General features: G+C 43.0%; 2 protein-coding genes across 2 annotated transcripts; both read left to right on the top strand.

The window, feature by feature from the left end:
- The first annotated feature begins 40 nt into the window (after window positions 1–40).
- Window positions 41–20,443, top strand: ulk1b (unc-51 like autophagy activating kinase 1). Its single transcript, XM_075456453.1, has 27 exons — window positions 41–696; window positions 1,666–1,758; window positions 1,919–1,960; window positions 4,178–4,210; window positions 5,198–5,234; window positions 5,844–6,017; window positions 7,318–7,391; window positions 7,654–7,755; window positions 10,399–10,457; window positions 11,227–11,309; window positions 11,474–11,524; window positions 11,727–11,818; window positions 12,026–12,188; window positions 12,435–12,489; window positions 12,633–12,719; window positions 13,104–13,235; window positions 13,351–13,499; window positions 14,002–14,264; window positions 14,369–14,577; window positions 14,889–15,010; window positions 15,327–15,452; window positions 15,607–15,791; window positions 16,062–16,246; window positions 16,753–16,871; window positions 16,970–17,127; window positions 17,384–17,519; window positions 17,717–20,443. Exons 1-27 carry the CDS (start codon window positions 607–609, stop codon window positions 17,770–17,772), a joined length of 3,075 nt encoding a protein of 1,024 aa, XP_075312568.1. The 5' UTR covers window positions 41–606; the 3' UTR covers window positions 17,773–20,443.
- Window positions 20,444–21,203: 760 nt separating this feature from the next.
- On the top strand, window positions 21,204–25,330 carry ccdc74b (coiled-coil domain containing 74B). The gene is made up of 7 exons (XM_075455595.1): window positions 21,204–21,738; window positions 22,346–22,393; window positions 22,746–22,863; window positions 23,017–23,212; window positions 23,331–23,431; window positions 23,536–23,595; window positions 23,781–25,330. The coding sequence occupies exons 1-7, from the start codon at window positions 21,441–21,443 to the stop codon at window positions 23,905–23,907; spliced, it is 948 nt and encodes a 315-aa protein (XP_075311710.1). The 5' UTR covers window positions 21,204–21,440; the 3' UTR covers window positions 23,908–25,330.
- The last annotated feature ends 1,109 nt before the right edge of the window (window positions 25,331–26,439 follow it).

Raw genomic sequence — 26,439 nt, 5'->3', positions numbered from 1 at the left:
TAATGAGTGACGTCAAACCTACAGCTGTTAATGCTTTGCGCATGCGCGCTGGTAAAGAGAGCCTGGAAGCTGCTTTGTTGGGACCGTCGATGCTATGACTTTCGGCGAGTCAGCTACCAACATATTAGACATTACAGGGAGTAATGTACAGGATGATGAACAGGATATTAAACACTGTTAACTTCTTTTAAGTTGACAGTTAGCGCTGCTTTCACCGTGTGGACGCTTTAGACGACAGAAGTCTGGACCTCCCGTATATAAACAAAACGCAGCGAGCTGCTTTTTAAGGTGGCACTCCGAAAACAGCTGCAAGGAGCAGACCCCGTCCGACTCAACTTAGCTAACTTCGTGTTGGCCGCTCCGTTTAAGATGGAAATAGTCGGGCAGCTTTGTTAGGAGTCAAACTCCAAAACGTATCCGTGTGAACATGAGAGGAGAGGACAGTTTGTTTTTGGGAAGCCAGTCCATGGCAAGCGAAAGAGGGGGTGAACATCCCTGCAGCTGCCCCCACTTGACGGAGGAGAAAGGACTCGCTAACAACAAGGGTGACCTGAGCCCCCCCGGTCATTTGTGCAAGTCTTAGTGGAAGAAAACAAGACTTTCGATATGGAGACGGTGGGGAAATTTGAGTTCAGTCGGAAGGATCTGATAGGACATGGCGCATTTGCTGTCGTCTTCAAAGGCAGACATCGAGAGGTGATTGCCCCTCCGCACTGCTTACACTGCCTTCCATACATGTTGTGAAGAATCCTTTACAGATGAAAAGTCATTTTGATGCATTAATGGTGTATTTATGGTGTCGTGAGACGTTGCTCGCCTTTTGTTAGCCATCTGTTACGTTTGTTGTTATTGTACGGCCTTAAGAGGCCTGGTAGCACGCACAGGATATTCCTTGAAAAACAACAAGCGAATACGAAAAACGCCAAAACACTTGCTTAAACCTTGCGACACGTTGTCAACATGCATGGAAAGCAATGCCGTGGCTATCTTTAATTTTCGGCAGGTCTGCGGTGCAGATGTTGCGCGTGAATTCGGCAAACCCAAGCATAGGCCATCGGACTCGTATTGTTTCCTTTAGAGAGCTCCCCCCACTGTGGATTAATAGGCACGTTGAAACATGTGTTATACCCGGATTGAAAGCATATAAACTCTAAAAAAGAAAATGAAAAAGGTTGTGATTACACAGGTAGTTTGATCCTCTAGCGTCTGCTGAGACAAATATGCCATGGAGGGGAAACAGAAATCGTTCACATGTCAGTTTTTAATCCACAATATGTCTCAACGCCTATTGCTAAACGCAGCCACAGCAATACAGCTGAACTGACTGCATGCTCAGACAATCTACTGATAAGGACACTCTCCTTGAGTTTCAGGAAATATGATCTGATACAAGAGTCAGAGACTGAAGAAAGCCACTTGGTTTGTTACACTCTTAGAGCAAAGCTGTGTGCGAGCGCTGCAGAGTGGAAAAAAATGTCTGCTTTTGGGTGGCATCTCACATTTCCGAGCACAACAATTGTGGGGGAGCCCATCGTTTTGTCAAACATGCAGTACAGTGATGGGTTGACAAGAATTTGCATATCAACTGTAACAAAGGCACAGCACAACACAGCTTTTACATTGCTTTTGTCTAACCCCCTTTCTCATTGTAATGTGTTCCTCTAGAAACATGACTGGGAGGTGGCAGTGAAATGCATAAACAAGAAGAACCTGGCCAAATCTCAGACACTGCTGGGGAAAGAGATCAAGATATTGAAGGCAAGTCAAAAGTTACTGAGGTAGCCTACTACAAGGAGACGTCCAGCGATGCAAATGTGTGCAAGACAGTTTTGATGTCCCGTTAAAGGCTTATGTGTATGTAAGACAAATGAGTAAAACAAGTTTCCAAATAATGTTTTCCCTCCTTTCATCTGTGCAGGAACTCAAACACGAGAACATTGTTGCATTACTGGACTTTCAGGTATGTGGTGTCGAGGGCCTCTGTTTACATAAGATATTATCACACCTCTTGTTGTCCCACATTTCCTTCATTCTGTGCTCGTTAAGTAGACCAGACGCTTTGTTGGACGTGTCTGCTCAGGATGACCCACTTCTGTCTCATGCAGTTTTGTTTTTCCTGCTTTTTATTAAGCTTTTCTACCTAAAAATCCAGATTTTCGCCCCTCAGTATGCAGAAGATCTTCTTAAACCCTTCAGTTTGAACTCTTTGGCTTTGTGTCCCGCTGATCTCAGTCATCATTTCCTCTGTTTACATTTTGTCAGCAGTCACGTAGCTTGTTCATACCAGCCCTCGTGATCAAGGCTTTCTGGGAAGCGTAGTGCCAATTTCTTCCCATCTCACACATTTCTGCACAAACAAAAAGCTTTATGCTTCTCGACAGCCTTTGCACATCTACGTACGCTTATACACTGGAACTGTCAGTATCGATAACCCCTGAACTCCCCGTCGCGCTAGCTGTTGCTTTGTAAGTTGACATATGGGAATCCTCAGTCGTTGCAATGCTGTTGCCTGTAGCCTAGTTACCAGAATAACACTTACCATCGCAGCACCTGCTGGATAGCTGATATGTCACGTCCCTCACGTCCTCTTATCTGAACCCAGCAGGTGTTTCTCCTGCCTTTTTAATCCATGATCAATACACTGCCATCAGCTTTAAAACAGGACACTCATTTTCATACGAGATGCGATTATTTCCCACAAATAATAGTTTCAGTTGCGAGGCTGTTATTCTTTGCTGCTCTACTTTCTCCCATAAGAAACCTCTTGTTTGAGAACGTCTTTGAAGTGCGGGTGAAATGTCAGACGGCCTTCTTGTCACCTGCAGTCGTGTGAGCCCTGCTAGATTGTGGCGTCGTCAGGCTGGTGGCAAATACGAGTTTGACGGCTTGGCGAGGTCGTTATCAGCAGTTCGAGAAAAATCACTCGCAACAGATTGTCGTGTCTCTGCCTCCTCCAAACTCAAGAAGGGCTCACTCCATTTTTCACTCACAGTGGTGAGAAGGCGAATGAGAGATGCGCTCGGTTACGAGGTCGGTCCAGACTGACCTCTAAGATTACAGGTTTCTTGAGGCGCGGCAGGACACGGCCTCAGATGTTCTTAGCAGGGGATCCTTCGATCGATTCAAAGCAAACACTGGACATCAGATAAATGTCCCTACTGTTCTCTAGTGTTTCTCGGTATCTAAAGGAGCTTGAAGTTAGGGTTTTCTGATCTGCTGATTTTTAAGAGCAAAGACTCGGTTACGGCAGTGGGATTTGGACATAGATTGGGCAGAAAGGATAACCTTTATAGAAATGCAGCAAATGAAACGCCAAATTTTTCTATATTTTTCTGCACTGAAAAGTCTCCAACTTGTAAAGTTGCCATCCATAGCACTGTAAGCCTGATCATTCTGATATGTTTATCATGATAAAGCTTCAGTGACGAGGCCAAATATTTTCTCTATCAGAGGTGTGGTGCCTGTGTTCTCTGAGAGGAACTGTGAAGCCAGACTGCCGGCTCTCTCTGAACCTGACCAGCTGCCTGTCTGCTGTCCATCTTTTCTGAAAACGAAAGGCAACTGACTTCAGAAGCCCTGACTCAGCTGAGCTATTGAAAAAAAACGCTGGCCTCTGAATCTGCATTCGAATAGATACTGAATTTAGGTCAGAGTGAGAGACGGCAGTCATCTGTTGCCATGTGATAAGAGGGCTTTTTGAAGTTGACTGCAGCATGTGTTTGTTTTTTGTTTTTTTTCCTTACTAAAACTTTTTCTGTTTTGAAAGGATGGTGGGTAACAGTAAATACTTGACGTTATAAGGATTTCAGAAGCTGAAAATCATCTATTATTTTGTTTGCAAAACCCAATCTTGTTATTGATTTTGGAGACTCTTGTTCTCTATCCATTTTTGATCATTATGGTAACAAGCTGATGTTCTCACATGGATTTGTTTTGATACCCCTTTAATGATATTTCTAAGCAGTGGTGCAGAGGTTTGGATGGTTTAATCTCTTACAGAACGTTCAACCAAACACACCAGGCAAAGATTTGATGATTTTGGTGTCTGTGAGTCGTGCATGTTCTTACTTTGTGTGTTTCTGCAGTTTAACCTCTGTCTCCTTCCGAGCCATTTTCTCATTGGTCTGCCACAGACATTTGTTTGTTTACTCCCACTCTTATCTCTCCTCTCTTTTAGGAAACTGCCAGCTCAGTGTACCTGGTAATGGAGGTAAGCCAGCTGTGATGTTTGGCTTTGTTTGCTCAGCGCTGTATTGTCTCAACTCTGTCAGGGCCTGAGCTATAAATAGCTGACCCCTCAGGCATCATGGGGGCAAATGGCTGCCAGCAACAGGCACATACTGCTTTTGCTGTGGCTCAATGCTTTTAACCTGATGAGCAATGGCAAGGAGAAAATATTTGAGAGTCCTTTCACACTATTGCATTCTGTGCCCTAATCATTCCTGCAAAGTTTCAGTCTGGCTCGCTTGGCTAATACTTCTCGGTGCAATATTCTCTGATGCATATATTTGGCGAGGGAGCGACGTGATGCGTGTTTTGAAAGTGCATGCAACATATTTACCAACCATGCAGAAAAACCTGTCAAGCATCCGCATGCTAAAATGACAAATATGCAGCAAAGAAGAGAAGGGATTCACTCCTGTGGTCGATGAAGTCATTTGCTCTAAAGATGGTCAGTCCCGGAAATGCAGACTTTCCTCAGTTTGGCTGTTGGGAAAAAATACTATTATTCTGATGTATTAAAGTGTTTGCTTATGTTGAGGTGGTACTGTCTGTAGTGGAAAACAAAATGTCGACGACTCATGCGGAGCCGTCCCGTACTGTCCCATGGTCGCTGCTTTTTGAGATTCCTGACGCAGATCACATTTTCTATTGTTAGTCTAAACTCTAGTTTAGTCTCAGCGGGGAAATGACTTGTGAGGCAGCATTAAAGAGCCTCGCTCTTTAGCCTGTCACACCCTGTCCAATTTCTGGGTTCATTCATATTAATGCCAGGAACAGGAATAGGGGTGTAAATCTGTGAGCGTGTCAGTCTTCAACAAATCACTCCTCTGATCTCGCTGCTTTCCTGCCAGCTCAGAGACGAGGTTAAAGTTAAAGTCATTGCAGAGAAGCCCTTCATGTTATCCTGTGTTTTCTAATGTTATTCCTTTTTATCTCTCTTCTCCCACCCTGTCTCACTTGATCTTGTTCTCAGTACTGTAATGGCGGTGATCTTGCTGACTACCTTCACTGTAAGTGCAACAAAGTATCTGCTCCCACTTGATCTTTCTTAATGGAAAACAGTCGTGTACGTGCTTCTGTGCTGCGGGGGGGGGGTATTTTGACTGTTTTGCATATTGGAGGAATATATATAAGGAGGAATTGTTCAGAGAGGAGATTGGTTGCAACTTGTCGGAGCACCCACGCCCATGTTTACTAGAACACCTCACCTACATCATCCTCATTTTCAGTACATTTTCTTATTATAGGTGTTACATTTTAGAAGCTGTTAGATGAAAGAGTGAAGGGCCTTGTCTTTAAAAAAAATAAAAATAATTAACTTCTTGAAAACTTCAGTGGTTGTTTTGTGCTGCAGGTAATGTTATTCAGAAGGCCCAAAGCTTGATATCCTTAAAGCACTTACTGTTAAAGTGGGTTTACTGGATCAAAGCAGTTAGCACTTGAGAATACAAATACAAATGGCAAAACCTCTATTCTTCCAGCTATGATGTATTGAAGTGAACTGCTAGTTTAGACTGTGACCAAAAGACTGCTCAGGCCACCAGTCTGTTATGTTATTTTTCCAAAGTTTACCCAGAGCTAATCAGCCTTTCCTACATTTCTGGGTTCTTTGCCTGCAGCCAAAGGCACTCTGAGTGAGGACACCATCCGGGTTTTCCTGCAGCAGATAGCAGGGGCCATGAGGGTCCTACAGACCAAAGGAATAATCCACCGGGACCTCAAACCCCAGAACATTCTGCTGTCCAACCCACCAGGGCGCAAGTTTCACTCTAACAACGCCTGCATCAAGATTGGTAGGTTTGATGTTTTGAGACTCAAGCAGCAAGCAGGGACACACGGCAAGGTTGCCTGCGCACTTATCATAATCCGTTTGCTGTTGTCGTCTCTTTAAATGTGCTTTTTAATGATTAATGAGTAACCAGGTATGCAAAGATAGCCAGAAATGCTAAAAAGGAAAAACAATATGACCGAGAGCAGAGCTTGTCTGAGTCTACTGGGTTTAGGAGAAAAGTGCAAGAATCCCTTGGAGACACAAAAACTGACTGAAAGTCATGATAATCTTATAGTATAATAAAACAGGTAGTTTTATTGCAATGGGCTCTAACAGTGATTTGTACAAAGTAAAGGATGGCTTCGAAAAATTCGAGACTGAACTTGTCACAGGAAATTGATTTAGATTGGATCTAAAAGGAGTTTAATTTTTACTCTCAGCTGTGATGTAGTATATTGAAAAATGACCAGGGTCATCTGAAAATCTGTTTAAGGACAGTATAAAACAGAAGTAAGTACACCCCTGGGTCAAATAAAAAAATTGTATGGGATCGTAGGAGGTTGAACGGCCTTTTCTCTGATCTGAAATGAAAAACAGTTTGACAGATAAACGGGTGACACAGCGGAAAACTTAAGATGTTCTAGGATTTGTCTTTGATGCATTTAGCACCTCGTATGTTCTGACCAACTCTTTCCTTTGTGTTGTACAGCTTACTCTATCTATATTCTGTCACTCTTCAGAGATTTTACTTTTCATTTGCTCTTTGCCAGAGGGCTCGTGTCGCGTGACCTCTTTCTTTAAAAGGCCGAAAAATAAAAAGCGAAATACTTGGCCGGGTCACAGCTCAAAGTTCAGACATTCACGGTTCCATTTGTAAATGTCATCGCCAAACACCTTTTTGCACTCGGCAGCCCCTCATGTGTTGGGCGGGGACACTGTCCATAGACTTTGGCATAATGCGGCGCCCTTCACACTGAGCTGTCATGGAAACTCAGATTTTCACTGATAACCCTCATGTCAACTCAGAAGCTCTTGTCCACGTATTTCTTCTTTTTTTATATCTTTGTTAAAGTGGCCGTTGCGGCTGCTTCCATACCTCCTGATTGCTGCTACAATTGTGTTTTCAATGGTCTTTCGTAGGTCACCTTATTCTGGAGTCTCAGATTGAAATAAATATATATATAAAAATATATTTTAGTGTATTTATTTGTTTTATTATTTGTACTAGCAGTTCATTATTCTTTTCTGTAAGAACATCGCTGCATTCAGCTCTTGCTCCGAATACCCTGCTCACCGTCTCTTTCTTCTTCCTCTCTTGACAGCGGACTTTGGCTTTGCCCGGTACCTTCAGAACAACATGATGGCGGCTACACTCTGCGGGTCCCCCATGTACATGGTAAACAGATTTTGTACAATTGTAGATGCGAGCAGCGTAGGCATTCTCAAATGCTTTTTATCTGGCGATGTCTTTTATTTTTGCTCATATCAAAGGTCATCGCAGACTATAAGGGGCCAAGACATTTTATTTCCGTCTTTGGTTTCATACATTCTTATATAAAGTAAGAATGTCTGTAAAACAACAGAGCCCTGGCATAGGACTGCGGTAATGATTTGAAAGTACCCAATAATTGGTAAGTCTAACTCCCTTTCATTAACAGGCTCCTGAAGTAATCATGTCCCAGAACTACGACGCCAAGGCTGACTTGTGGAGTATTGGAACCATAGTGTTTCAGTGCTTGACCGGGAAAGCTCCTTTTCAGGTAAATACAGACACTTTCTATTGTTAAGAATTATCCAGGCTGACGTTGTAGAGAATGCAAGATTTTTCATTGCCTTCAAATAACAGCGGGGTCCATTAAACAATGCAAGTTCCCAGATCGGAGAACCACAAGAAAACTCTGCATTCGTGTAAAAGGAACATTTTTCCTTTGAGAGCTATTGAAGAGATTTTCCGACAGTGAATTGATGACAAAATAACGCCTTTTCTTTTGTCTTGCTCCAAAACTGTGAGCTTTCCCGAGCTGCACAATTGTCCCGCAACAGCAGGGCAGACCAGCAGGCACAAAACAACAAGAATTTGTAACTTGGCAGCTACGTATATTTCATTCTGTCAGGCAGTTACAGCAATGCTTCACATCCTCTCTGCTGGGTTCCTAATCACTGATCTGACTTTTCCTGAACCGAACTACACCCTCATTTATCCAGTCAGTCTGCAGCCTGTTTCAGCAGAAATATATTTGATCAGCTGGTAAAACTTGATTCTTCAGCATTTTTAGATGTAATTGACATTTGTGTGCAGCAAAGAGAAAGCAGAATATAAGATGTGAATACATGTGAAACGCACAAAGTGCAGGCGGCGCGTGGAAGGCAGTTGATGCCCCAGTGCTCTTGGGAAGGGACCTTCCATCTTCTGGCAGATGCCACTAGCTGGACTGATGTGTGAAGGGGCTGGGTGGCCTGGGCTGTTCTCCTGCTAATGAACCGCTTCAAGTTCTTTGTTTCCAGTGATCCTTCTAGCCTGTTCATCTTGTCTCTTTGCTCAGCCGAGACCGAGTGTAGAAGTCTCTGTGGGTTAAAAATTTACCCAGAACTAGTCTGAGCCCATCCAATATTTGAATCTGGGACCGGAGCCAAATACACAAAATGCCTGAACGGGAACTGAACATGCCCAACTGACACAGTCACAGTCACACAGTTGATTGGTGCCAAGCTCACAGATGATGGCTGTAAACCGTTTGTGTCATTTTACCAAGTTGACAAATTGTTGTCTTACTTTATGTAATGGTTGGAGCCCTCTCCTCTTTGCCAACCCCCCAAAAAAGCTAGTAAGATATATTTAGACCTGGCATTACCCTGAGTGAAACAACATTTTAGCAAAAAGATCCACTTGCTGCCACAGTGACGATGATGAGCATGACTTGTTTAAAATCAGCTGACTTGTTTCATTGTGCAAAAATTAAGGTGATTTCGACCAATGTTCTTAACGAACTGTAACAATTGCTCATTTCTGGATTTGCAGACATCAAATGTAGACCACATTGCCAGTGTGTTAGTTGATATATCTGGGTTTATTGCCAGTGCTATTTCAGCCGGTATCACTTGCCTCTGTTCTATCATAATTGGTTAGAAGACAGGCTCCTTGCTGTCTGATTTCCTTTCTCCCTCCCAGATAGTTATTTTTGGCCTTAGTGGCTTGGAGACAGGCTTCAAATCTGGTTCTTTGCTGTTTTATGAAACTTTTTACCTGGTGGAGAGAAGGAGAAATAAAAACCCTGTGGGACAGCAGTTTTCAAGACAAGTAGTACTTAAAGCAATACTATGTAACATTTCTACCTTAAAATAACAGCTTGAAAAACATTGTGTGGCTAGAATGAGTTTTAATATTACGATTGGCCTGTCTCCTATGCCCTTCGGGGGTCTGAGTTGGAATAACTGCGCTATGTAACTTTGCTGGACCGGCCCGGTAGCGGCCCGGGAGCTGAGCGGAAGTACTTCGACTTGCTTTCTGGCACACCTACCGCAAAAACAAATAGACCCCTCTCACGCTCCCAGGTACATTTGATTACTCTTACCTTCTCGGTCGACATAGCTTGCACCTTCTGACTCCTCGCCGGTTCGTCAACAAACGTGAAACGTGAAAGCGAAAGGGTGTTGTATTTACGACAGTGTAACCGTACATTACCTCCAAGCCTGTAGGGGGAGCTCCAGAGTGGGCTTTTTGAGAAGTTACATTGTAAAGTTGCTTTAAAGCTGCAGTCGGCAGGTTTTCAAAATACCGAGTCTAAAGTCGGAAAATTCGAACTGATACAACTTTCAGGTCCCTCCCCCAACCTCTAACAAGCTCCGAATCGCCCCCAAATCCCCACCCCTCTGTGGACGAGGTTGTGCACGTGAGTTCACACCAGTGTGAGCGCACACAAGCTGGGGCAGACTCACGCTCAGCAGCGTGTGCACAAGCTGTGATTGACAGGTAGGATTCCTCCACTCTAACTTGATTGGTTAAAAACAGCCAGGAGCGCTCGGTTTTTGCAAGCATGATTACAGGCTTCAGAGGGAGCTACAGATTGCGTTATTTTTCCTAAACAGCCTATTTAATATTCTACTTCCAGAATCCCATGACAGTTCAAGCTAATATGACTAAAAAAAAGTTGCCGACCGCAGCTTTAAGTATTTTTTTTTTTGTTTGTCATGTTCTGATCCTTTTGAAACGAGCTTAATTTTGTTGCTTCATTCAAAGATAAAATTTGGTATTTTGGTTCTTTGCACAATAATGCAAATGCAACATATGGTGTAATGATGACGGTTATCAACAATAGAAGGAAACTGTGTTCCTTTTATGCACTTGCGTGTTTACACTTGCAGATATTTACATGTTTTCTACTTTGGCCTTTGACCCTTTTCAGGCCAGCAGTCCTCAGGACCTCCGACTGTTCTATGAAAAAAACAAGAACCTCAGCCCCAAGTAAGGACTTTTAGTGAGATGTATTTCTATGCTGCAGAAGTGTAATAGATCACTGTATAGGTTTTGTCGCGGGAAATGAAAGTCTTTAATGTGTGATTTGATTAACTGAAAGTGAAGCTTTGATTATGATGATCAGTGTTTCCCACAGGAAATTGCTTAGTCAAGGTGGTGAGTCGTCGGCCGGGACCAGGGGTTTTGCGCGGATAGCGTTCCGTCGGTTGGGGGGGGGGTACTTGGAATGGGACGGGGGCTGTTAGAGCAATAACGAAGCTGTTTAAGAGCTGTAACACTTTTTTATTTGCATTATTAACTATTTACATTAACAACCAGTTGGTGTCGCAATTCAATGTTATCAATGCTGTCTTTTAATGTCTGAGCCTGGAAAAGCATTATTACTTCGGTTTAAAAAATTGTTTTTTTTTTGTTTTTGTTTTTTTTGGGAACGTTGGCAAGGCGGCAGTGCGAGTTTGCTAAGGCGGCCGCCTTAACTATAATGCGCTGCGGGAAACACTGATGACTCAGACAGAATTCAAAACAGAGTTGTGCTGCTAAAGAGCAGATCAGACCAGACTGCTACTTGATTCGTAGACGTCTCATGAAAGCTGACCTTGTATCACATCTTGTTTGACTAATACCGACAGCCTTATTAAATGTGAAAGAAGCCACATTTTTGATAAAGTGTTTGGCTCCTGTAAGTTCCTTTTAGAGCAAATGAGATGGAGCTAAAAGGGGGTGCTCTGTCTGTAGTAACTAATATATTGGTTTGCAGCATCCCCAGAGAGACCTCCCAACATCTGAGGCACCTGCTGCTGGGTCTGCTGCAGCGTAACCACAAGGACCGCATGGACTTTGGTCAGTGAACATCTAAATGAATCAAACAGTCCACTATGTTATCTTAATAATTTATAGATAGCCTTTGGTAATAAAATTGTCCTTGATAAAGGCAAAAGACACTTAGATAAGCAGACTACATGCTCATGTACTTGTATAGTCATTATTCTTTCTGTTATTGGCAGATGAGTTTTTTCGTCATCCTTTCCTGGAGGCGAGCTCGTCCGTTAAAAAGAGTAAGTAAGAAAATATTCCTCTTCTCAATAGACCTCGGTTTGGTGTTGCTCTTTCAGCATAAAGAGGCCGGCTGTAGTATTGGATCCAGCCACGTATTTTATTTTGTGTATATTTACAAACTCATTCACTGTTTGAAACCTGAATGTACTTGCATTTTTTTTTTTTAAGTTTTTCTAACGAACATCTTGCATTTTGTTACAGCCACTCCTACGGTGACCATGACCTGTTTGCCCAGCTCAGCATCAGCCAGCTCGTGTAGCAGCTCCTCGACCTCCCACCTCGCTTCACCACCAGTTCGTGTTCATTATTTCACTGCTTCTCTTGTTTTTCTTGGTTTTTTTGCCATTTGCCCCCTGATTTGTGAGGCCGTGTTTCAGTGTGCTGTTGTAGTGGATGTTAAAGTAGGCACCTGTCAGATCTGTCCCTGTCTGGTTGCTATTTTATACATTCCCCTGTGCATCTTTTATTTATCTGCTCCACTCTTCTCCCTGTCACTGCAGCAGTCTCTCGAGACACAGCATTTGCGAGCCAAAGCTCTGGCCTCCCCGACCCAGGAGGCCGCTGGTTTTCTCCTCAAGGACTCGTCTGGAGGAGGCGGTAGCAGCAAGAACTCCTCGTCTTGTGACACAGATGACTTTGTCATAGTGCCTGCTCACTTCACCAGTGAGAAAACTTTCGACCACTTCTTACCATTAGATGAAGCTGCGCATATTCTTGGCATATTCACTGCTGTTGTATTTCAAGTCAATTTGTAGGTCATTTATTCGAAATACATTTTATGCTGTGCTGAAGCTTTGCCAACTGTGGATGTCCATTCATTTTGGTCTATTGGATATTGGAATGTATAAAATAATCAATTTTAACACTTCTGATTTAGTTCTCTTTTTTTTTCTTTTTCTGGCTTTCCAGCAGGTGAGCTGACATGTGAGAGTAAAGCGCTGCAGGACAGCCTGATGAACAGCGGGTGAGAAGCAGGGACGAGTTATTTATCAGTTACCAACACATGTGTTCGAATGCTGCCAATTCTGTTTTCTAAATCATTCATTCAAAGTTAAAATACCAAGTGATTCTCATCTTTAAGATTTATTTTTCTCCACTTCTAAACAGATCCCTTTTGGCTTCGGCTGGTCTTTGCAGCCAAGACAAAACGCCACCGCACTCGCCCTCCTACAGCGCGTCTCCAAGTCCCGTCAGGTAACGGCTGAGATGGTTATTTGTAAGCAGACACGAGTCATGTCCAAAGTTACTGTTGGAGTAGATCAGACAGAAATAAAATAAATAAATTAAAGTGAGATTGATCCATTTTGTTCTTTAGTCAGCTTTCTGAAAGCAAATTCAAGCACACAATGAAATACAAATATTTTTAAAACGTCACCATATTGAATGGCTCAATACTTCCAGTGTTCAGCTGAGAGAAAGTCTCTTTCATATTTTATGTTGTCTTTTCAAATTAGTTCTGAAATGTTTGCAGGCTTTTTCGAATCAATTTAGTTATATTAAGAGTGCAGCACATTTATTTTTTTTTTTTCTTCTCTGACTGTCTCTGACTTTCTCTGTTCAATTCACTGCTGTTTACAGGCCCAGTGAGCTCCCGGGAAGTAACTATGGAAACCATGGTCGGTCGCTGCCTATCCCAGTCCCCTCTCAGGTCCAGAACTACCATCGTATGGAGCAGAACCTTCATTCCAGCAAACAGGATGGCTCGCCACGGTCTGTACACACAAACAACAAAGATACACACACGTGTGTAGTAGTTTTGTCTGTATGCGCATTTACACTCCTTGAAAAAAATGCAGTGACACGTGCATGATCCTTACATCATTAGGCTGTCAACGCCGGTGCGCCATTGCAGCAGTGGCGGCGTGCTGGGCTTCGCCAGACCTGGACCCTCACCCCCGTACGGGCAGATAGCGGCCCCCGCCTCCCACAGGTTCTCCCTGGGAGGTGCCAGACAATTCCAGCTCTCACCTCAAGGTACTTATGCGATTAATCTTCATTCTTTTAAACTGTTTTCCCCCCAAGCTTTTGCTTTGTGACCCGTTAAAATTAAATCTACTTATAAGCCTGTATTACAAATCATTGATTTGTGTAAGATATTTAATTCAAAGGCTTTTATAGAAAAATGGAGAGCTAAAGTTCTTCAACACTTAAAAGATAAGGAAAATAAATATTTTGGAATATGTAATGACCCCACAGAAGTATGTTATTCCAGTTCAGGAACGATTGGATTGTACTTGCAGTCTGTTGTTTCTCATATATGAAGACTCACTTTTAGTGTGTCTGTGTTTGAAAGAGTCATTTTCTAGTTAACCAGGTTTGTAGTGTTGCGTGTACCTTGTGTGTGCAGTAATCGAACTCCCTGGATATTTTTTTTGCTACCCACTTGTGACTTTATTGTTTCCTATCCTGTGTAACACGGACTAATGTCAGAAAGCTGAACTATTTTTAACACCGTCTGCCCCATTTTACTTTGCAGCTCTGCAGACTGAACTGAGGCCGACTTCTCAGCAACACCCACAGCCAGCAGGACTTGGCACACGGCTCCACAGTGCCCCCTGTCTGTTGGAGTGTGGTGGTGTTGTTGGTGGTGGCAGGCACAAAATCAGGAAGCAGCACTCAGACCCAGTGGCTGCCCCCTCAGCGGGACTGATGACTGTCCGCCCCCTACAGTCTTCCCCCAGGCTTAGTGAGCTTATGCAGCGTAACCCCCTTCCCACTATCCTGGGCTCCCCCTCCAGGGTAAGCCGGCTCTGTGTGTGATCCATTTTTTAAATGTATTTTTCATACACAGGTCAAGAACTAACTTTGGGGAACTTTCCGCCCTCCTTTCTGTCTTTCTTCAGACCATCCCTCCCTTTGATTTCCCTAAACCCCCAAGCTCTCCGAACCTTGTTACTTTCCTGACTCAGAAGGGTTTGGTCATTGGCTCGCCGTGCAGCAGGACTGCCCCAGGAGAGCTCAGAGACCTTGGACAGCAAGCGCCCACACCTGCCACCCACACTGGCGACTGCATCCATAGACTTATGGAAGATGACACAAAGACTTTTGGAAGGTTAGATTGTTGTATTTGCCTCACTGTGGTATTTGCAGAAAGATGGCTGCAGATGCATAACAGAGAAGAGGCCTCGAGAGAATACCCAAACCTTTTTTTTTTTTTTTTCTGTAAAGTACACATCACAGTCATGCATCGCAAGGTTTTTGATATTAAAGTTTTTTTTTTCATGTCTCGCATAGTTTGATTTTACACTGTACTTTTTGTTTTATAAACTGGGAAGCTGTTTTTTCCACCAAATATATGATTGCATTATAGAGTTTGTAGATGATGAATAGCCCTTGTTGCTGTTTCTCATCCGTTTGGTCCAGGTCACAGAGTGCTGGTCGTCTCTCTGACATGCTGCTGATGGCTGCATTTGGAGCAGGTGGATATGCGAGTGATCGAGGCAGCGCAGAGAACCTGACATCTGAAAAAGCCATAGACATAGCAGGTTAGACATCTTCATTCCATAGGATTTCACTGTTTTATATTCTACTCCTATCATAATGGATGCTTCAAAGCTGATATATTACAGCAGTCCTGGACGACTAGTAGGCGTTTATCAGTTTTTTAAATGATGCTCTCAAATACTAAGAACAAACAGTTTAATCTTTTTGGGGTTTTATAGTTACAGTTGATTATGGCAGGTAATGTTTTTTTTTTCTCTATCATACCTGGTATTTACAGCTCAAAAATGTCATGAAAGTTGGCAGTATCTGTGGGACAAGAAAAAAAATCTCCCTCTCACTTTTATTTTTGCCAATCAGGGCCTCATGGTGGTGGAGGAGGCTTCGCTCCCAGTTCCGGCAGCCCTGCACAGGTTGTTTTCACCGTGGGTTCTCCACCAAGTGGCAGCACACCACCTCAGACCTCCAGACAGAGAAAATACTCAGGTACCGCGTAAAGATCGTGATACAACTAAATGCATGCAAATAGTTTTTACTTCCCCTCTCCCTCTGTGGGAAGTAGGCATCATTATTAATACTTTACACATCGCACACCTAATAGAACAGACATCTTTTTGCTATCTTTTTGTAACTCATGCAGGCTCCTTCAGTTCAGTTAGTCCTGTAGGCTCCTTCACCAGCCGCTACCCCCAGACAGGCACCTATCTGGATGGCTTCGAGGCCCCTCACAGTCCTCGTTACAGTTTCTCTGATCCGATCACAGCCAACATGGGCGGTCCCATAACCTTTGAAGCGCCTGAACTGCCCGAGGAGACGCTGATGGAGGTGAGGAGCAGGTCTTCAAAACTTATTTAGGAGTTAATTCGAATGGAATTTTGAAACGTAAACTATCTAGCATGAATCCATACATTGTTGACAGCGGTGAGGAAAAACAGAAAAGAGCTTAACACAATGTGGAGAATAGCCTGAGGGATTAGAAGGAATTCTAAAATGTATCAAATGACCTGACTTTATACAATGTTTGTGTCTTCTGTTTGAAATTCTATCTGTAAAGCGCCTCCCTCTGCCTCTCTGTCTGCCTCTGTCGGAGTTTAGCAGGAACATACAGATACTGTGCAGCGCCTGCGTTTCACTTTGGAATTCGCCTATTGTCTAATGGAGGTGGCTGCAGCCCGTGGTGCGATGGTGGCAGAGGGGCAGGGGAACATTTCTCATCCCTCCAGCCCTCAGCAGCAGAGCCTGGTGGCGGATCAGATAAGCTCCCTGAGCCGAGAGTGGAGGTGAGGTCAACTGTAGCATCAGATAGGTTTGTGCATGTCACAGGCGTTGTTTAACTAGTGTGGTTGTTTGGTTTCTTCACACTTGAGGTCTCAGGTAGCAAACGGAGGTCTCAACTGAGTGCCTTTCCATTCATTTCCAACTGGAGAAACGCTAAAAGGAATGCTGAAATTAAATCAACACAAAATCTTAAAAAACTGTGATGATAAGAGAGAAGTTCTGTCTATTCAGACTTCCATACCATCTTTGGAGGAGTTATTTGCTCGAGATTAGTGGCTCAAGTATATTAATGAAAACATGTAGTTTTGGTTCATACAGTTTTGCTCCAGGACATAAAAGCTCATTTTTGTCGTGACTTTTAGTGATTAAGGAGTCATCCCTCAGAACTTGTTTTTTTTTTTTTTGCCCAGCAGAGACTTTTTCTGTTGTTACACCTGCCTTGCCAATTTGTATGAAAATAATGTCAATGTATTTAATAATTCCTGTGTGTGTATAATTGTCTCCTCAGTGACGCAGAACAGCTGGTCCTGTACCTTAAGGCTGCAGAACTCTTGGCTACCGCCTTACACACAGGCATGGAGCGAGTGAAGCAGGGCAAACTCTACCCATCTGCTACTGTCAAACAAGGTATGAGCCTTTTTATCTTGCAACAGGGGAGTCTTTTTAAATGTGCTTAATTAGAAATGGACACCTTTTTTTTCTGTTTCCATTCTGTTTCTAAACAGTAGTGAGACGGCTGAATGAGCTGTACAAGTCCTGTGTGGCGTTCTGCCGCTCACTCAGCTCACGTCTGGAGAAATTCTTCACCAGGAAGCACCGTCTTATGGACCAAATCACCTCCATCACAGCTGAGCGGCTGCTCTTCAGCCACACTGTGCAGATGGTAAGCCAAAACACATGGCACAGAAAGGCTTCCAGACGAGGCAAGCCACAAGATAATCGTTTGTTGTGTCTGAGCATTCACATCATGAAAATATACATGTGTGATGAGATGCAATCAAGTTTTTCTAAAAACTTTGAGAATAGGGGAAACGGAACGGAAGCAGCGTCATGAGTGTTTTTTAAAAAAAAAAAATTTCTTGTCGCTGTTTTTAATCAATGCAGATTAGTCCTTCATTAACTCCCTATTGTGATGTCAGGTTCAGGCTGCTGCACTGGATGAGATGTTCCACCAGGGAGAAGCATCGGTTCTGCGCTACCACAAAGCTCTCCTGCTTATGGAGGGCCTGTCTCTGCTGCTTACTGAGAAGGATGACATCCTCAGTGTTGGCAAATGTACGTCTGCTCAGTTTACTGCTCAACACAAGCAGCCACCACTATTTAGCTTGAATAAAGCATTTGCTCAGAGAGGAAGTGGTTGATTAAAAAGGTTCCACTTTACTGTCATTTTGATTGATATAAAAGCCTGACTTGGATGACTCATTAGATTGAACCCGCCTCTGACTTTCTCTTCTTTCCTTTTGTCCCTGCAGGTAAGGAGTGCATTGAACGCCGCCTCACAGCTCTGCAGTCGGGGCTCTGCGTATGAGTCCCAGCATCATTTCATAGAGTGTGGATATGATCATTCGCACCCAGTGCATTGCTGACTAACCAAATCTCCACCCGCATGTCTTGGTTTCAGCTAGAAACACTTCCGTTTTTGCAGGAAAACCACAAGGCTCAAATTTACGCTGAAACCTGAGGGTCTTGCGTTCTGAAACTCTTTCAGCTCATCAGTTCTGAAATGTGGCGGTGACTTCTTCATGATTAAACTTGTCACCAGTGTTGGACTTAAAGAGGACTTTGCTCCTGACACTAAAAAAGCCAAGAAGAGGATTTTTGCCGCACTACTGTAGGTGTAACAGATGCAGGAGCAGTTATTGCCAAGTAGTCACATTCCTACATTGTAGTTAAACATGAACACAAAGCTTTTTAAAAAAAGAAAAAAAGCCAAAAATCCATGCTTTCCATCACTTTGCAACTGACATTGAATATTTTACCAAGATCAGAAGCTGGAGGATAAGTGCAGAATCTGCTGCTTGCCCAGTGCGCTGATGAGGACTGGCAGGTTGCAGATATTCTCATCACACGTTTGTGTCCTACGCCTCTTTGTTTGTTTTCTTTTTTTTTTTTAGTTTTTGTTTTTGTGTCTTAATATAAATTCGCTGCATGTTAATAGGCTGACCACAACGAAAAAACTGTTTGACACTTTACTGATTCAATACTTGCTTAATATCAAAGACCACATCCTGTCATTGGCATCACGTCGTGTGGCAGGGATTCATTTAGTTTTGCCTAGTTTTTCAAGTCATGGCTGGTAGTGAACAGGCAAAAAAAAGGAAAGGGGGGGGGGGTCCAAAGAACACCTAAAGCACCCGCTGCAACTTGAAATGTATACAGTAGCTTTTCATTCAAGTGGGAGTGAAAGTCTTCTGTCAGTATCTTCCATTCAAGGTTGCTTAAAAGAAAAAAAGAAATGCTGTAATAACCTGTGACGTATTCCTCCAGCACGCAGAGCCTTCTGTGTCGCTGTTCACGATTCCATTTCCTGTCTTTTCTTTGATATTTTATCTTTCAATCATGTTGGTGTTTAGCAAGTATAATCAAATATGAATGTAGGGTCATCAGGAGAGAAGCCACATTGATATTAGACTGAATGTTAGAGGATTAACATTGAGGCTGATCTGAGGGCTGATGTCTGAATGTCTTTGCACTGTTTAAGTACTGTACGGAAAGAGTCAATCATGCTTAACTCATCCAGTTGTTGTTTTGTTTTTGGTAGATGTGTTACTTTAGAGAGATCTGTTCGCTATTAGCGCAGTTTTTAGTTGTGTTGCAGTTACTGTCAAAAAGTAGTGTGCGTTTGACGCCGGTGTTGACAAGGAGATGATATAAGCTATGAAACCTTTCGAAAGTTTTCTGGAAGAAGAAATAGGAAAAGGAAAAAAAAAGTATTTTACTTGGAGAAAAAAAACAAAGATTTTTTTGCATTGATCTTTTTGTGCTATATCTCAGAGTAGTTGGATAACTATTGTTTGCTTTTGAAAAGTTCCGTGTTAATTTGCAGTGCTAGTTGAAAATGTGTATTCTACCTGAATTGTTTGTGTTGTGGACATTTGCCTTAGCCATACACCCCCCACCGCCTACATTTTTGGACCAATCGGAAATTGGAACCTCTTCTCTAGTTGCTTTCACATATTTTGCGTGCATGGTTGGATGTGTAATTTAATGTTGTTTGAAGTGTAAACGGGGAGTGGGATGTGTTCAGCACAGAACCGGCTCTGTAGCAAAATGCTGATTATTTAACTCCAGCAAAGTAAGTAGGGTACCACCTTTTGCTTACAAAGCTCAAACATTGTCAGAAGATTTCCTGCTTTTCTAGTGTAACCCACTTCTACTCCCACAACTAATGTGCTTGAACGAACTGCTTCATTTTTTTTTTCTGTCATTTTTAACTCCTGGTGTTGAATAAGTGAATATTTTATAATTAGACGTTGACATGTGAAAGCTGGGGGGGTGTTAGCGATGGCCCCATAGACTAGCACTGTCGGCGGAACAGATTGCAGAGAGGAGTTATTGAAGTAGATATTGTACTTTTTATCTTTTGTCCGGAAAAACTTCTGTGTCTTTGAGTGTACATTCCTAATGTTAGTTCATTCCACAAGGCTCTCTGTCTCCACACATTCTGCTCTGCTCAGTGAGCGTGGCGTCTCAAAAAGAAGCAGGTGGCAGAAAAAACTGATGCATGTGTCACTTTTTATTGTCCCATACAATCGTTGCTGTTGGGCATCCCGATGTCTTCAGCGTTATCGCACAAAGAAGAACTGAAACAAATATAGCCGTCATGAATATTCGGATATAACAACAACAGCTCTCTGATTCGGACTGTTCTTTTTGTATGTTTTGTAAGAACGTACCAGGATGTTTTTATTTGACCTTTTTCACCTGACTAATTCTGCATTGCCTGTTCATATTGTAAATTAAGTTATTGTTATTGTATGAACAAAACTGCAGGCATGGAGAGAACGGTGCGTACCACCTGTATGTTTCCAAAGACGAGGCTTTGTGCTTGAAATTTACCCTTCTTCCCTTTCCTACTGTTGCAAAAGCAGTTTAATGTTGTCATATCCATAACAGACGCACTATCCCAGTGTACCTGTGTGTGATGTAGCTTTTACTGTGTGGGAGCTGAATTATGAATAAAGTGAAAGGAAAGACCATTTGGCTCGAAATGTTGTGAATTTCCTCTGTTGTCGTGTCACGTCAGTTGGGCAGTTTTTGTAAAAGTTTCACTAATCTACTTCATCATTTACAACCTTGCCAAGCCCAGCGTACCCCAGGAAGAATCCAGAAAGCTTTCGGAAGAAAGTTGGAAAATGATAAAAAAAAAGTGTTGCATCAATTCTTGGAACATTTTGGAAACACCGGAGACCAATTAACCAAAGCAAAATGATGTAATGCAGCATTTGTTAAATGAAAGGACTTGGTGATAACTGGATAACTTGGTAGGCAACTTTTTAATGCGGTTTCATACCAAATTTGAAACTAGAACATTTGGGGAGATGCACCATTTATCTACAATTTGCTTGTTTTATAAATGCATCGATTTTTTGCGTTTTATGTCACCACTTTCATAGTTTTGAACTCAAAAGGATTTGTTAAAGCTATGTATCTTTTTTATTCATTTAGACGTTATAAAGAATTGGTCCAGTGTCAAGGACTATTTAAACTTCTGGAGATTTCCTTTCCAAAGCAATTTGGTTTAGGAGGGTGAGAACTATCGGCCCCAACAAAATCCATCAATCAAACGATTTGGCGCTCTTTTTTGTTGGACATTGAGCCTGCTAGTTGTACGAAATGATTATTTCCATTTCCACAGATTGCCTGAAGGCCTCGCATCGGGGAAAGGGAAAAGAGCAAAACAGTTGTCATGGCAACGGTGTGTGTGAGTTGCGCGCATGTCAATTGAGTGCCAAAGAAATCCAGGGTAGGCCTACTTGTGCTGTTTATCAGCAAGGTGTACTCGAGTCTCGAGGTAATTTTATTTAGTTGTTGTAGGACAACAATGTGGGTTAGCTTGTCCATTCTTGAATATAATGGGAGAAGGAAAACTAGCTAGCTTATTGGTTGCAAGCTAACTCCAGTGGAAAGAAGTTTCCAAACTTTGGCTGTTGAGGGGCTTCAAGGGAGAGCTCGTCAGTCGAATGAACCAAAGCGATGTCAAGTAACAACCTCCCTCCGCTACAGCATTTGCCACACTGGACTAGGGTCGGCCACTTTCGCAAACCGTGCTCTCTGCGACGTTCACCGGCGGACCACCCTCTGCAGCCACTGCCTGCTGTCCAGCTAACGGACAGAGGAGTTGGGGCGGCAGCCGCGAGGACTGCCCGTCCGGGCGGCACGGACGGCCGCGTCACATCGTTTCAGATGAGCATCCAGTTCCTGCAGCAGCAGCACAAGGAAACTCTGGAGAAGCTCCATGCGGAGATAGAGTATCTCAGGAGGGAGAATAAAGGTGTAAGCTCGAACAGTGATGTTTTTAGAACAAATAGAGAAAAAAAAAATGTTGTGTTTAAGGTTACTCTCAAGATGCTTTAAAATAATTTGAGCCACTACCGCACTATTTCCTTATAGATTGATTTAAAAAAAAAAAAGAAAAGGGCAGATTATCTTATTTTTCCATGTGGGAGCCTGCGGGGTTGTGGCGTTAAAGAATCAGCCAAATTTGTTACCCTGAAGGACAAACAATTCATCCAGTGAATGCACGTCATTTTCCATTTATAAGGACCGGACTTGTTGACTGTCTGCAATGAATTCAAATAAGTAACAAAGACCTGCCAGTGTACTGATAAGGTGCTTACAACGGGGACATCTAATCTAGGTCTGGTGGTAGCATAGCAACTGCAGGGTTTTGACAGGATCTCAGCGGGAGGTGGACAGAGATCCTGTGTCAGAACAGGCCTCAGCATCTCACCACCCACCAGGAGACTCCCCAGTCATCTTGTCTGCACTCTGTCAGAGTAGTCCGGCCCTCATTGACAAATGGGCAGCATTTGCTGGGACTGTGCCTTTCCGGCTCCAACATCATGTAAGCTAAAGTTCTCTTGTAATGGATTTTGCAGAGCTGCAGTATAAGCTGATCATGGAGCATCCCAAGTCAAGTAGAAAAGGTAAGATGTAATCCTCATAGAGGATCATTTGAAGTAGAAATGACTGACACTGTCCAAACCTGCAACATTTCGAGTAAGTTTAAAGCTGCATATTCTCAATTTAAACAAATCTTCTGAATCCAATACCACTGTAAAGTGCACCTGCCTGTTGACTTGCACAGTGGTGCCCAACTGCCTAATTCAACAAACCATAGAAGAGGCATCCTTGTGTCGTCGTTTTTCAAAATAAAAAAAAGAGGCCCCAGCTCTTCGTATTGCAGCCTAAACTGAAGCAGGCGAACCTCCAAACAGCAGATTAGACAGACATTTAGAGAGCTCAGCAGTTCCTCTTGTTGTGTCTTCTGTTTTGCAGGACTGACACGCAGCCAACGAGCCACTAGACCACCCACTCAGGGCAGTGAAGCCCACACAGGTCTCTACCTGGAGGAGCCTCTCCAGGACACGCGACCCTTACAGGACCAGACTTTGAGGTGAATTTGCATCTTTCTGATTGTTTTTCCCTACACCCCAAAAAAAGAAAAGGGAGAGGTATTATTTATTAATTCCCCCCCAGCGAAAGCTCGTCTTTAACAAGCCGTACGTTGCCTTTGACTGATGTTATCTCGTTGACCTCTGCGGAGAAGCTTCGGTGAAGCCAGTGAAGTTCAGGGATCAGCCAGGCAGGACCATGGCACTGACACGAAGGGTCGCCTCATCACTTCCCTGCAACCTCTACGAATCCAAAGCAGTCCTTCCCAGCCGCCGCGCGCTCCCACACTGCAGGAGTGCGAGGTCATCATCCGACAGCTTTACAACGCAAACAGTTTACAGTCTCAGGAAGTAAGCGCCCTTCGTCGAAAGCTATTAGTTTGAATACTTTTGGCGTTGAGGACAATGCCTAACGACCTTAAACGATTTTTGCTTCTGCGTGATTCTTCGCACCTTTGTTGTCTTCTAGATTGTACGTGTGAAGGCGCTGCTGAGAGACATCGTTTTGAGCAAGAAAATCACCCCAGAAAACTACATTCTGACCAAGGCCTACCTCGTTGATGGAACTCGGTAAAGCGACATCATAATAAAAACATATGATAAAGCTTTAAAAAAGAATTTAAAAGAAAAAAAAAAAAGCACAGTTGTGAAAATGTCTCTTATTTTGATTTCAGCAAATCTGGAGAAGAAAAGAAATTACCCAAGCTCGGTCTTCAGTCCTTTCCGGAGAAAACGTAGGTGCTACCGATGGAACGTGTCCTCTGTTCCTTTGCCTGTATCTATCACCAGCGCGTGCAACAGACCGCTCACTTCTCTGTAATGCAACTTTTCACAAATGCCAGTCGTATAAAGAAAAAAAGAAAAAACAAATTGCCTTTCGGTTGGCCATTTAAGTGAATTCCACATATTGCTCCCGCAGGTATGGACCCTCTCAGTCCGGGGTTGTTCTCCCGGCCCTCAAGCAGAGCCTCAGCTCCAACGTCGCGGACAGACAGAGGCGTACTCGTGCCTTGCAGAGGGAACGCTTGAAAAGGACTTTTCGTTGACCGGATCCAAACCACCACGGCGTGGAGCCTTGAATGGTCTGAGAAAACTTTGCCGCAAATAAATCCTCTGCTATAAATTTGATGCATTTGTGATCCATAATAGCTGTCTTGGGATGGTGTAAACATGATTAGAATAGTTTATTTTAAGCAGATTCTTTTTTTTCAACATGCCACAGCAAGAAAACACAAGTTGAATTTGTCGTGGCTCAGTTGTGTTAAATATCCAGGTAAGCCCTGACAATGAAACCTGCATTATCTCTAGCAGGACCTGCCTTAAGTCCAATGCAGCCACTATTAATACACCTGTGCTTTTCCAGCTATGGCATTTCAACATGAAAGCCTTTAAAACAAATCCATGGCCCAATCGCATTCTCCACCCAAAGGCGTAATCGCTACGCCCGCACAAACATCATCGACCTCACCGCTGTAGTGCTTCAGTATTGAGTTTATGAAGGCTGGAAATGGAATAAAAAGGAAGAGCAGAGCATGGTGTTGCCACAAAACATGAAACAATGCATCACCCTTAAAAACGGAGAAAGAAAGAAAGAAAGAAAGAAAGCCTCTGCTTGCTGTGCTGTAAGATTTTACTTGTGTCAACCAGTGACTGTTTGTGACATTTCAGCCACGAGCACAACAAACCCACGGTGGGGGCCTGAGTGAAAATACAGTAAGCTAAAAGGGATACAAAAAACTCATGTCATTTACATATATGCATATCGGTGAATGTCTCTCCCTTACTGTTCACCCGTTTGCACAGGGAATGGTTAATGTAAAGATATATATATATATATATATATATATATATATATAAAACATTTTTTGACCAGTTAAGTTTCCACGTTTAGAATGGAAGTATCCTTTTTTTTTCTGCACTTTTACCTCCACGTTTCACCTACAGCACAACTCAAAATGAATGCATTTCAATAACACAAAACTGCTCTGCTGCTATGTTCAGGCTTGAAGGATGCCTCTTGTTGCCTCTCATGGACACGTTGTAGAATAACAAACAAAAGCCTTCTCTGACACATCAAAGTGTGTCACAGAAAGTGTCCCCACTCTACAAACCAAAGCTTAAACCTGTGGTTTCTTTTAAGTTTAAACCAAAACTACGAGTAAGTGGTTGTTGAAAACCCGTCAAACAAAAAGCACAAGTTGAAATATGAGGAAGGAATGCGTTGTTTGAACACAGTTAAACTTCTGTTTTTCCGTTACGTACATCTACCCTTATTATAGCGACCCGCCTACTGTTCAGACCTCACGGCTGCTTTGTTTATTTGTTCATGGTTCATCTTGTACACACAATGGAAATAAGCCTTAGGGCTTTTTTGTGTTATCCCTGACTATTTATTTCTTTCAATGTATGGTTCAGTTGCTGTACCATGTTTTACAAAATAATAGTCAAATAAATTAATTCATTCATTCATTCAATGAAAGATCATTCTTTAAGAAATGAGCTTGAGAAACTGGACTAAGATCCGGTTTAAAAAAACAAAAACAAAGTGAAAATACCGGCCTTCTGTGTTTACCTGTGGCGCTCACTTCTCAATGAAACACACTCTCCAGCTTTTAGGCGCCTTGTAAACCCTGACTGGTTAGTTGGTACACAGATGTGTGTGTCAACAAACATGACGACGCCTCGCTTATTTTCCAATCATGAAAACTTTACCAACGGTTGTGCAACAGCGCTGGGCAGGTCAAGATCTGCATGCAGCTCGACAAGGATGCACAATTTCCAGAAGGAACCGGGTGACTCCACCTCTAGAGGTTTGGAAATACCTGCTCCGGCGCAGAGTTCAGTGGCGAGCTGTCAGCATTGATTGACTTGAGCGTAACCAGGTTTTAACGCCATTTATGTCAAGCATCTTCCGGAAGCCTGCTGTGATATCAGTGCCCACCGTTCCTCAGAAACAGTCATGTTAGGTGAACTGGCAAGTCTGTACTGACCTCAGGAGTGAGTGTGAGAGAGCACGCCTCACCCATTCGATTGGTAGTTTCGTTGGACATGGCCATATACCCTCTTATGTTTTGATCTCGGTTAAGTCGTACCGTTTTGCTCTACCTTTTCTTTACACTTCGGGGGCCACCATACTTTATGTCCCCCTGGGACTGCAAGGGCATCATCTGCACTCGTCCCCTGGTAGATGTAACTATAGGCCGCCATCCTGTCAGTAGCTGTAGTGTTTCATTCCTTTACCCCACAGACGGATTGGTGTCAATTAAAAAAAAAAACTAAAAAAAACTGTAGTACTTGCTTGTGAATCCAAGGCCTACATTGTTTATTTTAGACACCCACTAGATGGTGGTGTTCAGTGCTCATTGGTCAAATAGTTTGACAGGACATCACACACACGTTTGTTAAAAACTCACCGTATCCCTATTTCTGGTAGAGAAACACAAATGTCAAGATGTAAAAAAGTATAAAAACAAATCAGAACTGGTGAGACACAGGTCGGTACCAATGATTATGGTTCGATTAAAAGTTATGAATGGAGTGCAACAACATTTGCCCCCTTTTTTTTTTTTCTCTCACCA

The sequence above is a fragment of the Odontesthes bonariensis genome, chromosome 22, assembly GCF_027942865.1.
Source record: "Odontesthes bonariensis isolate fOdoBon6 chromosome 22, fOdoBon6.hap1, whole genome shotgun sequence".
Lineage (NCBI taxonomy): Eukaryota > Metazoa > Chordata > Actinopteri > Atheriniformes > Atherinopsidae > Odontesthes > Odontesthes bonariensis.
Note: the sequence above shows the minus strand (reverse complement) of the source record. Positions and strands in the feature narration are given on the sequence as shown.

Coding starts and splice junctions, on each gene's coding strand:
- ulk1b (XM_075456453.1), top strand. CDS start 607: ATGGAGACGGTGGGGAAATTTGAGTTCAGTCGGAAGGATCTGATAGGA. Junction 14,578..14,888: donor GACACAAAGACTTTTGGAAG/GTTAGATTGTTG, acceptor CGTTTGGTCCAG/GTCACAGAGTGCTGGTCGTC. Junction 15,011..15,326: donor AAAAGCCATAGACATAGCAG/GTTAGACATCTT, acceptor TTTGCCAATCAG/GGCCTCATGGTGGTGGAGGA.
- ccdc74b (XM_075455595.1), top strand. CDS start 21,441: ATGTCAAGTAACAACCTCCCTCCGCTACAGCATTTGCCACACTGGACT. Junction 22,864..23,016: donor TTACAGGACCAGACTTTGAG/GTGAATTTGCAT, acceptor TCTGCGGAGAAG/CTTCGGTGAAGCCAGTGAAG. Junction 23,432..23,535: donor TACCTCGTTGATGGAACTCG/GTAAAGCGACAT, acceptor TTTTGATTTCAG/CAAATCTGGAGAAGAAAAGA.